The 13,831-nt window shown below is 36.8% G+C and overlaps 1 protein-coding gene across 1 annotated transcript; it reads left to right on the forward strand.

Annotated features, from left to right (window-relative positions):
* Window positions 1-645: 645 nt before the first annotated feature.
* On the forward strand, window positions 646-12,898 carry LOC140338454 (microtubule-associated protein 1 light chain 3 gamma-like). Its single transcript, XM_072422690.1, has 4 exons — window positions 646-758; window positions 3,433-3,488; window positions 5,806-5,912; window positions 11,975-12,898. Exons 1-4 carry the CDS (start codon window positions 689-691, stop codon window positions 12,132-12,134), a joined length of 393 nt encoding a protein of 130 aa, XP_072278791.1. The 5' UTR covers window positions 646-688; the 3' UTR covers window positions 12,135-12,898.
* Window positions 12,899-13,831: the final 933 nt, after the last annotated feature.

Consider the following 13,831-nt stretch of genomic DNA (forward strand, 5'->3'; position numbering starts at 1 on the left):
ACACCAACAATGAGACCTATTTCATTATATTTTATTGATTTATTGCCTAAAACACAGCAAAGCATAAATGGTAAAGAGGTAAAGCTACAAGCCATACATAGAGATGCCAAATCCCTATTTTTGGCAACACTTCTATTTGTGCAGCAGCAGGCCAGCCTGCCTCCTGCTCCCCATTTTTCTTTTCAGGCTACTTTTAAGGTATCCTTTCTAACAATTTCCATATGCTGGTAACCCAATTTTATTATCAGAAATGTAACATATAAAATGTTATATTTTATATTGTCATTGGGAATAAAGAACTTAAAATGTGATAATTAATATGTTCTAATTTTACTGTAGAGGTGTTTTTGTCAGGACGGTAGTTCCTTGCCATTATATAAGGCTTAGAAATACCTTATTTTTAGAAGATCCCGTTCTTACATATAGGTGTAATCTCTGTTGTCCTTGTGTCTTCTGGGCAGACTGTTCAGTAAATTTTGTGCGGAGAGTGTCACACACTGGTGATGGTCCTGCCAAGGTCAGTTCTACAGATAAGTGTGAGGTGTGTGGAAGGCAATTTGAGCATTCCTGGAACAAGAATGAGGGTGTGAGCTGCCAGATGTAACTGGTTTCAGCTGCTTACTACTTATAAAGAGAGGATGATGGCTGAGGATGAAGCTACAAAGACTGAGGGCCACACACAGTGAATATGTCCCCACTTGGGAGCAGCACCAGCCTGGAATTAAACCTTTTATCCTTCAAGCTAAGGAAACGGCTAGGTATGGAGATCTACAATGATATGTGATAGTAGATATATATATAATTTATATTAACTTTATCAGTATATTTATATTTTGCCTATATATTACGAAGCACTTTACAAGGTCCATAATCAGGTCACTAACTGTCCCTCAGAGGGTATCACAACCTAATGTCCCTACCGTAGTCATATGTCATTAACACAGTCAGAGGACAGTCAATTAACCTAACTGCATACCATGTGGGAATGCTGTTATATAAAAGTGGACATTGGCTTTTCTAATTTTCTTTCCGAATGTTTAACAACAGCATTTATAACCATTACATAAAATCTCAGATCATAGGTAAGCTCTCTCTTCTTAGTACATGTTGACAAAGATGTGTAGATGAAATGATCCATGTGCAATGGGCAGCTATGGGAAACATCCATTTAAAAAAATAGATTTCTTTAACAACTTTACTGCCTTTTGGTGTGATTATTATACTTTTTGATGCATATTTTATATCTGTTTGATAAGTAGAAACATTCTGTTACTCTTCATTCAGTGCTGTTCTGTACCCTGCACACTTCCTATGTTGTATCAAACAGCCCTCCTAGTTCTATTTATGGACTACAACATGATGAGCCTTTATGTTGTAGAAATCTGAGAGTGAAAATAGTTAAGTAGTGTAGTGTAAGATAATGAGCAGGGAAGACAACACTGAAAGTGTACTTCTGGCTAATCAACAAATATTCTGTACTTGTGCCATTCAATGGATAAACACTAGGAAAAAACATACATTACAAAGAGATGTACTGAATTTATTTTTTTATTTTTTTCTTGGACATATATTTTAGTGTTACAGTTATCATCTAGCAATGTGTATCTGTACACGTTCCTAATTCACAGAGGCCACTGTCAACAAATTCAGTCATACCATTATAGTAAAACTAACTGATGCATTCTGACAATGCAAAATTTATTGTGGGCTTCAATTACCTCTAGTTATAAAAAGGTTATGTATATATACGTTATATATGCAAAATATCCATGCTCCTTAATATAGTAATGGATTGATTGGTGGGAAAACCTGGAAACAACAATTTGTTGTATTTTCTTCGATATATTGCTGTTGATTCGTCCAACTTAAACAAAATCATACAATTTATGACACACTTCTAAACTATGCTGCTTCATTGGTGAACTGAAAGATGTAATCTGTTACCTAAGAATGCTTAAGATGCTTGGCTGGACCCCTGAAACTATGTAATAATACAATGCTACTAATCCAAAACATCTTGTGCATCTATACAACAAAGCATCATCAACATACTATAGCATTTATTATTTTTTGGTGTTTATTGTGGTGATTCATTAAGGCTACCTACACACGTGCAATAACTGTCGTTGGAAATAAACGATTGACGACAGATTGGCCTATAATCTTTAACAAAAAAAGTGCACAACGACTGGCCAACGATGCTGACGAACGAGGAAAGTCACTGTAAACGAACGACAGTCCCAGCGGATCTGATTGGGCGATGATCGTTCGCAATCTATTGTGTGTACAGTCGTTCAGTGATCGTGGATTGTTCTGTGATGCACTTTCTCTTGTACATGTCATTACCTGGATCGTTTTAATGATCGTATCCAGTGTGTACATTATTGGTGGAATATATTTGAAAATAATCGTGCATAATCGTTGATCGGTCGTCAGTCATTCGTTTTGCAACGATAATTATTGCACATGTGTATGTGGCCTAAGTAAAATTTGTTGAGATATTTTTTTCTTTAACCCTTATGATCAGACTCTTTTTCAAGATTTCCCAGAACATTCGGATTGTGCACTAGAAATGGAAAACACTGCTTAGATATCATGACACAAACCAGCCAGATTTTACCCAAATGAATACATATACATAAGATGTTTTTTTGTTACTTGTGACCTAGGTTAGTAAAACAACCTAATGGTAGACATGGTAGGAAATACAAAAATGCACATCATCAGGACATCACTGTAGCATTCATTAGCTCACAGTTGCTTTGTAAAATTCTACAATTCACCACTATGTGAAAAAATGTTCATTACTGTGCTGTATGGTGACACACAAGACAGGATTTGGTCTGCTGAATTGCCATTTATTGTTGTCAGCAGCCCACATACATCATACCAATGTACTGCAGCACAATGCATGACAGGGCATGACTATGCATGGCAAAATATATTAAATTTACCTTTAGTAAAACATACTACATCCCTAAAGTGGGTTTGTGCACTTATACATAGCCATGCATAATTGTACACTACAAATGTGAATTCCTAATGGTGTATTGCACATCTGTTCAAGAATTAATATTATTAACTTGTATTTATATAGATCTGACATGTTATGCAGCACTTTACAAAGTCCATAGTCATGTCACTAGCTGTCCCTCAATGGGGCTCACAATCTAATGTCCCTACCATAATCATATGTCTTTAATACAGTCTAAGGCCAATTTGGGGGGAAGCCAACTAATCTAACTGCATGTTTGTTGGTATGTGGGAGGAAACCCTCACAAAACATGGGGAGAAAATGCAAACTCCCTGCAGATAGTGTTCTTGCCAATGTTCAAACCTGGAACCTAGTACTGCAAGGCCAAAGTGCCAACCACAAAGCCACCATGCTCTCTATTAATAATGTTAACACAATTTTATCTATGCTTGTTGCAGACAGTCGAATCCATGAAGTCAACAGAGTAAAAACTAGATTTCCCTGCAAAATTCCGGTAAGATGTAGATTTTTTTATTATCTGAAACTACCAAGTGTTCTATAGGGAAGGGAAAACACCTAGTATTACATATCCTCCAGTGCCTCCAGTAGGTAGTAAGATGGATGGGCAAGGTGCAAGGATGGGAAGGGGAGAAAAGATGGAGAAGTGGGAAAAAGGGATTTCAAATATTTATTTATTATATTTATATTTATTTATATTATATATATATATTACATAGAAAGCTGCACTCCTTTTTTTGTGTGAACTCTGAATTTGTTTAAGCGAACCAGTTTCTGTTCTTCCAGCTAAAAAAGTTCCCACCATTAAGGGCAAATGTTCTGACAAAATAAGCTATATTGTCAGTTTGCGCTGCTAGTGTGTATGTAACATGCTTCTTTTAAGTACAAATTCCAATATTAAGTGGAGCAGGGAGAACAGACTTATTTCAGACTTGGTGGCAATATGTGCCCTCATGCTATCAACCCCTTTTGTTAAAGAAAATTGTCTCCTCATGACATGGTTTTGTACTATCTTGTAAACGTCTTAGTTGTGCTGATGGAAGAACGCATTGCTAAAGCTGTTATTTTTCTTTTCTGGTCTAGGGTAAAAGAAAAAAGTATTTTGTTTAAGTAGTTAGTAGGAGGGAATAGCTATAAAAAAGGGCAATGAGTAGTACCTGTACCAGTGATTTCTGATTTGGTATAGATGACAACAAAATATGCAGTGTTCTCCAGTAATCTAGTTGGAAGGGACTAACATCTTACATCAGTAACTAAAAAGTTGACAGTGGATAGGAAATTAAAAGTTTGTAAAATTAATCAGTCAGAGAAGTTTTGACTTTCTTTAGTAATATTGGAAATGACCTTTCAGGATTCTTGAAAAAATTAGTCACTTGCTTAAGCAACTTTTTTATATTGGTTTCCTTAGTCCACGGATATCTCAGTTAGCCCTGACCTTAATGGTTTGGCTTGAGAATCAAAGAGAACAATGGAAAGGCAAGGAGATATCCCTGGTGAGTGCCAATTATTGTTTTAAAGAACTGGAGAACAAATTCTTGGTTTTACCTAATTTCATACGGTCAGAATAAATTGCTCTATTCGAGGTTAGCATGTTTAACCCTGGCCTGATATATTGTAGTAACCGGTACATGAAAGACCAATCAATTTAGTTATACATCTTTTCAATATCAGTCCATAGATAAATGCAAGGATGTTGGGAGAAACCAGCCATTTGTATTTTGTCTCTGACTTCAACCAAAGAAATAAAACCCAGCTGGTCTAGCAGCATTATATCCCACATGAGTGGTATCATATAAGTTGCTAATATTTTGTAAACAGCATCAGGTCTACAGTACATTTAGAAGTGAATTTTGATAGTAAATGGGACAGACTGGTTGGTGCTCTTCCTCTTTCGTTTTTCTAGCTGTGAGGGTAGAGTCATTTATTATTTAGCAAAACACAGAAACTCGTCTCTCAATATTGACTTTCATATAAGGTTTTTTATGTTTGGGGAATGCAGAAAAAGTTACATTGGAAGAATAAGATATTTAAAATTTGTAGATTGTTTTGCACTTAGATTATATAGGGAAGAATAGTATTTTTTAGGGAGTCAACACTGTTAGTTGATAAATTTTTCTACTTTAGGCAGGGAATGTAAATTTTTTGTTTCTCGTTTGTGTTATCCAACTAAACTGTGCCTTAAATATTCACAAATAAATAATAGAAGTGGGTTAAATGTTACTTTGTGGTTAGCTTATTTTCAAGGTTTGGCATTTATTTGTGTTTAGATCGCACATGTTTCAATCTATTTAGGAACATTTAGGTCATGTCCAGACTACCTATATTTTACAACTAAGCTTTTTCATTCATTTGCAAACGGCTGTAAAAGCCTAGCAGAGCTGTTACATTTTTTTAGATACTGCTTTAAAACATTTAAAAATTGCTAGTCTGAACATGCCCATAGAGCAAGTTTAAATGACCATGAAATGGTTGCATTTGCATAGGTTTTTTTGTAGTCTTTTCTGGTACTTGGTAATAGGAATGCAACATGCACTTCTAAAACAATATCTTTCCATTAGTATACCTTGTTTAAACAATAGGCTCGATTCACAGAGATTTACACAAAAATAGGGATCTGTATTTTTCAACCCAGGGCCTTAGTTTTCAAAACACTGACATTGTTTATTAGAAAATAAAGGTCATTATGCTGGTTTGTAATCTTTGTAAATATTCATGTATTTTGCCTGTCTAGTGACTTGTAAGGGAACACAGGGAGTTCCCTAATGGGCCAGTGTTAGTTCTGTGTGATTTATTAACATGTTTCTCTCTTACAGGTTATAGTGGAAAGAAGTAGTCGTGAAAAACAGCTGCCTCAGCTTCAGAAAATCAAATTTCTTGTCTCCCCAGAAATCACTATGGGGCAGTTTGTCAATATGATCAGGTGAGAAAAAGAGAAGAATACAAGTATAAGGATATAAGTTGCTATTGAGTTGTGTGAATAAAAACAAAACAATAATAAACAGCATAGGTATTATAATATTTATAGGTATAGTTATAGTTAGCATAGTTATCATAATATTTAGGGGGGCCCACCCCAATGATTCTTGCTATGTAAGTGGCCCCAGGGGACGCAAAGAGTGTCCTCCTGTTCTCTGCACTCTCTCCAATTCCACAATGTCCTTTTTGTGAATTAGTGCTCATAACTAGACTGCATATTCCAGATGTGGTCTGACCAATGCTTTGTACAAGGGCAGGATTATGTCTCCATCTCTGCAGTCTATTCCTCTTTTAATACAAGAAAGTACTTTACCAGCTTTTGATATTGCAGCTTTGAATTGCATGCTGGTATTAAGTCTGTGATCTACCAGAAACCCCAGATCCTTTTCCATTTCAGACCTCCTCCAAATGTATTCCCCCTAGACAGTATGAAGCATGCATGTTGTTAGCCTCCAAGTGCATAATTTTACAATTATCTATATTAAATGTCATTTGCCACTTGGCTGCCCAATCAAACGGTACATCCTGGTCTGCTTGTAGATTATAGACATCCTGTATGGACTTAATTCCATTACATAGTTTGGTGTCATCTGCAAACACAGAAATGATACTTTTAATCCCAAACTCTATATCATTTATAAAGATGTAAAACAGTATAGGTCCCAACACTGAACCCAGGGATACATCATTAATAACCTTAGACTTTTCAGAGTATGAATCATTAATCACTACTCTCTGGATGCGGTCTTTAGGCCAGTTCTCTATCCATTTACAGACTTACTTTTCTGAACCTATGGACCCTAAATTGCATTTTAACCATCTGTGGGGTACATTGTCAAATGCTTTAGCAAAGTCCAAGTACACTATATCAAAAATTGCTCTCTTAAAATAAATGTTTTTATCTTTCCTTTGGCTTTTCTAACATCAGCTGTGAGCCACATAAATTATAATTTTAGCCTCCTAAATGTATTACCATTTGGAATATATTTTTAGTGTGCTTTTGTAGAACAGACTTGAAACAATCCCATTTGTGTTCTGTGTTCTTTGAGGACAATATTGTCTCCCAGTCCAAGTCACAGGAGCCGTCCTTAATAATGGAAAATTTGCTCTCCTAAAATTAAATGTTTTTATCTTTCCTGTTTTTGCTTCCTGTTTACAACTTACATTAAATGAAATCATATTATGGTCACTGCTACACAGATTCTCTTTAATATGCACATTTGTTATAAGCTCTGCATTGTTAGAAAGAACTAGGTCCAGCAGAGTATCATTTTTAGTTTGGACCATTAGGTTATCCTGTAATAAATTCATAATTTTCCTCCCTTTTGCTGTTCCAGTAGTGCCATTACTCCAGTCAATGTCACAGTAGGTAAAATCTCCCATGATTAAAACATTTCCAGATTTTGCAGCTTTTTCTATTTGTGCTAGTAGTTGATTCTCTATTTCTTCCCTAGCAATGCGGGGCCTATATACATCCTCACATTGAACTCCACCCATAATGTCCCAACCTCATCACATGCTCCATCAACAATTTCTTCTTTCACATTCACTTTCAGATCACTTCTCACATACAGTCAAACACTACCACTTTTCGTTTGACTATGTCTTTACGAAAGAGAGAATAACCAGGACTATTGACAGCCCAGTCATGTGAAGAACAAAGCCTAGATTCAGCAACACCAACTAAGTCGTAATGCTCTTCACTCATTAAGGCTTCCAACTCCCCTATTTTGTTTGCTAGACTTCCAGAATTGGTGAACAGGCTCTTTAAACCATTGCTGCATTTACCAGCACTGTTTGCCAAATCCTTTTGTTTATCAGTACAAACAGTACTGTGCAATCCAATGTTTGTGTGTAACATGGGAAACTCCTTATATTTATCCATAACCCTCTCCCAACTATCCCCAATCCACCCTCCACTAGTGACTGACCCATCTTACCTTTCTGCGGCCCTATTTAATTGTCCCACCCCCTCTCTCCTAGTTTAAATATCCCTCCACAATTCCCCTAATCTTTCCCCTAGCACAGGGGTCTGCAACCTGCGGCTCCGGAGCCGCATGCGGCTCTTCAGCCTCCTTGTTGTGGCTCCCTTCGGCTGCCGCGGGGAGATCACTGATGGGGGATCCCCTTCCTCCCAAGACACTGCGGAGGAGGGGGATTCCCTATCCGGTGTTCTAATGAAAAAAATCTACCAGTGAAATAAATCTACCACGGGGCGTGTACAAATGGGTGTGTACAATGACATCCCCCTCCTTTGAACCCCAATTCCTCTTGAATGGGGAGATGTACAAAACCAAAAATGTAGGTGCAAGTGGGGGACACCTGTGACTAACACCCCCTAAAATTTAATTGTTAGGCTATCATCAGAACATAAAGAACTCTGCCCATCAAAAAAATCTACCGTTACACATTGCTGGAGGCACCTGAACCCCAATTTCTCTGGAACAGGAAGGGGGTACAGGTGAACAAAATTAGAGGTGCAAGTGGGGGACACCTGTGGCTAACACCTCCTAAAAACTCCACCCATCAAAAAACCCCTACCCTGTTACACATTGTTGGAGGCTTCTAGCACCTAAACCCCAATTTATCTGGAAACGGGGGTACAGGTGAAAAAAATTTGAGGTGCAAGTACGGGACACCTGTGGCTAACACCTCCTAAAAATTCATAAAAACTCTGCCTATCAAAAAAATCTACCCTGTTACACATTGCTGGAAGCATCTAGCATCTGAACCCCAATTTCTCTGGAACAGGGGGGAGGCGGTACAGGTGACCAAAATAGAGGTGCAAGTGGGGGACACTTATGGCTAACACCACCTACAATTGAATCGCTAAGGCATCGTCAGAAAATAAAGAACTCTGCCCATTAAAATAATCTACCCTGTTACACATTGCTGGAGGCTTCTAGCACCTGAACCCCAATTACTCAAGAGGGGGGGGGTACAGGTGAACAAAATTAAAGCTGCAAATGAGGGACACCTGTGGCTAACACCCCTTAAAATTTCATCGCTAAGGCATCGTCAGAACATAAAGAACTCTGCCCATCAAAAAAATCTACCCTGTTACGTTAGAAGCCTCCAGCTTCTAATGTAACAGGATAATACGTTAGAAGCTGGAGGCTTCTAGGGGCATAGTTCAGTGTTTAATTTATTTCAAAGTAGGCCTACACATGCACACTTGTTGTAACAGGTAAAATTAAAAAAATATTAAAACTTTTAAAAGTTTATAAACTGTGTTATGTTTTGCGGCTCCAGACTATTTTTCTTTAGTGGAAGAGGAGGCAAATGGCTCTTTTGATAGTAAAGGTTGCTGACCCCTGCCCTAGCACATAGTTGTATTGAATTGGGCAAAGCTTTTCAAACCATCCTATTTTGCTAGTATTAAAGAAAGAGACATAATCCAGTATTAACTGCATGGCACCATGGAAATACATGAGGTATACCTAGATCTGCCATTAGGGGGTGACAAGGGGAATTTCTGTACTGGGCCCCCATCAAAAGAACTTTATTTTTTAATTTGTCAAGCATTTACAAAGATAACAGTAAACTACATGTAACAGATAGACTGTTTCCATCTAGACAAATAAAACTACTATAAACATAAGTAGCAGTAGAACATTTCACATATACAGTTGTGAATAACAGGTTACCGAGAAACATTTTTCAGTACTGATAAGTGACAGTGAGAAAAGGGGAAGGGGGGGGGGGGGTAGGAGAGAGAAAAAGGGAAGCAGGGAATAAAAGGTGGCATGTATCAAGTAAGAATTTGCAAGGGCTAGAGAACTATATCAAATGTGTTGAGAGATAGATAAAAAGGAATATACATATTTGTCCTGAACTGCTCACATCATTAATAAATATTCTGTAGATGTGGTATATTGGATCCAGGTATTTCTAAATTTTTCTGCTCTCCCATCTCCCAAAATCACATCTTTCATTGGCATAATGTCAGTTATTCTTCTAAATCATTGCTGTATCGTTAACGTATTAGAAAGTTACAGTATCTTTTCCAAAAGATAGTGGAGATGTGTAGCAAGGCCAACTCAGGTTTATAGTGTGGAAGTATGGAAGTAAGTGTTCAGATTGCAGATTTGCAGTTGTAATCCATTCTGAGACACAGATGAATAGGTTAACTCCGAACATTCCTTTTTGCTTCCAAATATGGGTCATGGTATCTGAGATGCCAGGGTGAAGATGGGGGTGACATTATAAAAAATATTGGTGATAGGTATGTAGTTATTCCAAAATCTTTAAAATATTTTTTAGCTATTTGTTTAGTTGGGCCAATCAATGGATGTTCAAATATAGCTGAGAGGATATTAGAAGAGGACCATACTGCTCTGGTATGTGGTATGGGAGATAAAACATCTTCGAGAGCTACCCAGTGCTTCAGGTTCCCATGTCAGCACCAATCTAACAGTCTTGCTAAATGTGAGGCTTCATGGTATAAAATAGGATCGGGGAAGGCTATTGCCCCTTATGCTTTGGGAAGTCTAATAACTCCATCAAAAGAACTTGACTTTTGCACTGCTGAAACTTTTAAACATGAGAAAGGGGGCCCAGGAAGTTTGCCTTAGAAATTTCTGATGACGGCCCCTGGGGTGTATGTGGGATACTGGATGGTGGCCCCCTATGGTGTATGTGAGATATTTGTTGGTACCTTAAAGACAAAATCACAGTTTGGTAACATAGTGTGGTGACTCCTGGTAGTATGTTGCTGTGTATTGCATTTAAAGGGTCAAGTCTGATTTTGGCCATGCTAAGGTACACAGGCATTCTGATGAAACATAATTGGCAATACACATATGTAAATCTGTATCTAAAGCTCAAACTTTTGTTTTGTATAGAATAGTGAGGAATTAGTGGATTGCGTTAGTGGCTTCTGTAAATCTCCTCAATAGGAGGTAAAAAAATCTCTTACGTTTTACCTATCCCTACTCTAAACAAAGTATTTATTACATTACTTTAATCCTACTGTAAGTCTGCCAGACAGGGTCTGTCTGAATGCAAAGAATAAACTTTCCAGATATTGTAATGACAGAAACCACTGACTAAGCTTCTTGTAGTCAAAGGCTATATGCATTTTGTCTAGTCTTTAAGTCACGCAATGGGGCTTAATGGGGTAAATCACAAATGTTCCATCAAATGTATTTATTTGTTTGATTTAGACTCTGCAAAAATTATCATCTAATGTTGATAGCTTTTGAATGATTGAATACATATAGTTGTGTGTCAAAGAACTGTTAACTAAAAGTCAAAACAAATAAATCACAGATCAATGAGATTACTGCAATAAACTAACCAACAACATGAGGGTTGGATTTTTAAAAATGATGAAAGATTGCTGTTTCCTGATCCTTGGTATCTAAACTGTTCACAAATATGTTAGGCCACCTTTAGCCAAGATCAATATGACAGGTCTGCAGCCCAGACCTTTAAAACCAAGACAGTAATGTCAGCTCCTTTATTTCTAACTTTGCAATGGTTCCATCTGACAAAGGTCAGATGCCTGTAGTCTTTTCTTTAGCTGAAATAAGGACATTATTGGGCTATGGGAGCACATAGACATGAATGTACATATAATATAATTGTACATATCTATGGAGCCCATTTATTCTAACCAGGACAAGAACAAAAATAGAGTTTCCCATAGTAACCAATGTGAATTCTTGTGTCATTTTAAATGAAGTAAAAGGTGCTGCCACCAATAACATTACTTTTGCTCTTAATGGTGTTATCTATGCAATCCTTGTTGTGTGTAATAGGTATATAGCACTGGGTTATCTTTGCCAACAAAGGATAAGTTTGAAGAATAGATAAATGATTTGCAACAAATTTCATTACCTTTTTTTCCCAACTTTGGCCTCCTGAAGCTAGGTTTTGTTATCATTTGCAGCACATAAACTAAAAATATACATTAAAAATTAATTGTTGGGCATTGCTTTTTTTTAGAGTTTTATGCACTAAAATTAAAAAAAACATTAAATTAAACAATTTCTTTCTTTACAGGAGCAGACTCTCCCTGCTTCCCTCTCACTCTCTTTGTGTAATGGTTGATGAGCGTCAATTAGCCAGTTTATCAATGACAATGCTGGAAGTATATACTGCACACCGGGACCAAGATGGCTTTCTCTATATGACTTACATGTCTCATGAAGTTTTTGGCTGAAAGGTCCTCAATAAACTTATGGGTATAGTTGACCTTCCACTGTTGGGAAAAGGCGTAGCCTTGTGCGGCTGTAGCAGAAGAGCTACGTGATGTTAGACATGCACTCACTCACACTCTCTGCACAAATAACAAGGACCTGAGATATTTAGAAAAGAAGATGGACAATTCACACAGACACGGTAATTGGCAGATGGCATATTCATATAACTTTTCATATATTTGAGGGTTACACTGCTATCTTTAATTATGAATTATGCTTATCATTGACCTTGAGTAAAATCATACAGTATATGAGAATAAACACAAATGATTCCAATAAGACCATCTACGGAACTTATTTACCTTATCGCAATTTAGGTTGAAGAGCTCTAATCCAAGCATCCTATTCAATATTTCTTTTTGGTAAACTGTAAATGTCAGCAATATACCAGTTCCTTTAACATTGCTTAGCAACATAGCAAGTTACTCAAAATAAACATTTTCAGAAATACACTGGAAACAATAATGGAATGGAAATATACATTACCCATTTTAATCATTTTATAAATATTTGTATTTGTTTTATTTCTCTTAAATTACTTTATAATAAGTATATAAATATATACAATGTATATAGCTTAATAAATGCTTTATCATATTAGTATATTTGTTAATAAAAAAACAATAGTGTATCGAAATCCAAAACAAATATGTTGTTGTACACGTGTATACATTTTTAATTTCAGAAAATGAATGTGTTTTTTTTTTGCCTGCTTTTTAATAAATCAAACCTGATAATCCAATCATCAAGACATCTCCTTTTTAGGTAACAATGTTAATTCAGTTAAACTAAATTGTTGCAAGGGAATCTACAAGGAATTTTCTGCCCCTGGCATGAGTAAGTGGCAATACCGCACCACAACCTCACGGTCATTCTAAACATACCTGGAACGTCTTCTATCACAAGGTTCTTCTGGCAAAAGGTATCCACCCTAGGGGAGTAAAAAGTAAAACTCCAGCCCAGATTCTGAAACCAAGCAGCCCTAAACAGCAGTAGCATGAGAACTGATCATATGCTTAAATATTCTGTGACTATTTGCAGCTCAATTTATCGTACTAATTTCATATGATAATGACATTATGCCAAGCAACAGAAAGGCACTAGAAGCGGTTCCTAAGTTCTGAAACAGCAGTAGGAATGATTTATACATAATATATATTGTGTGTTAGCACGCAGGAGATCTGTGATGTGAATGTCAATAACTATTCCAAGCAGTTAATTAAAGATTATCTTTTGCTTCCCCCTGGCACCATATTAACGCTTTTGCTATTTCCTTGGCACTAAGAGGCAGGGGAAAAAGCACTGGCTTTATCACCAATTGTGATCTGAAACATTGAGCTTTTACTAGCCTTGTCCTTGGAGAATAGAAAATCCCCATATATTCACCCAAATGCCCCCACCCAATGCTAATAACATGACTGTTTTCAATACTTTATTTTAGACCCAGTAATGTTGTAGCCGAGTTTCTGTGTTTTTCTGTGGTGTTGCAGTCTAATCATGGTTGGTTGAAGGGGCTATACATGGCTTCCTGAAAAAACTACAGCACTCACCACAGCACTCTTTAGGAGTGCTTAGCCCTAATAAACGAATTAATTTATTTGGTAGGAGTTATGTAAATATCAAAAACCCTTGATGGTTCAATTCCAGTCCTGAGGAT

The sequence above is a fragment of the Pyxicephalus adspersus genome, chromosome 9, assembly GCF_032062135.1.
Source record: "Pyxicephalus adspersus chromosome 9, UCB_Pads_2.0, whole genome shotgun sequence".
Lineage (NCBI taxonomy): Eukaryota > Metazoa > Chordata > Amphibia > Anura > Pyxicephalidae > Pyxicephalus > Pyxicephalus adspersus.

What these genes read in the sequence shown, in the direction of transcription:
- LOC140338454 (XM_072422690.1), top strand. Translation starts at nt 689, where the DNA reads ATGTCCCCACTTGGGAGCAGCACCAGCCTGGAATTAAACCTTTTATCC. An exon ending in CAAGCTAAGGAAACGGCTAG is followed by an intron (nt 759 to 3,432) that starts GTATGGAGATCT and finishes TGCTTGTTGCAG; the next exon opens with ACAGTCGAATCCATGAAGTC. An exon ending in CAGTTTGTCAATATGATCAG is followed by an intron (nt 5,913 to 11,974) that starts GTGAGAAAAAGA and finishes CTTTCTTTACAG; the next exon opens with GAGCAGACTCTCCCTGCTTC.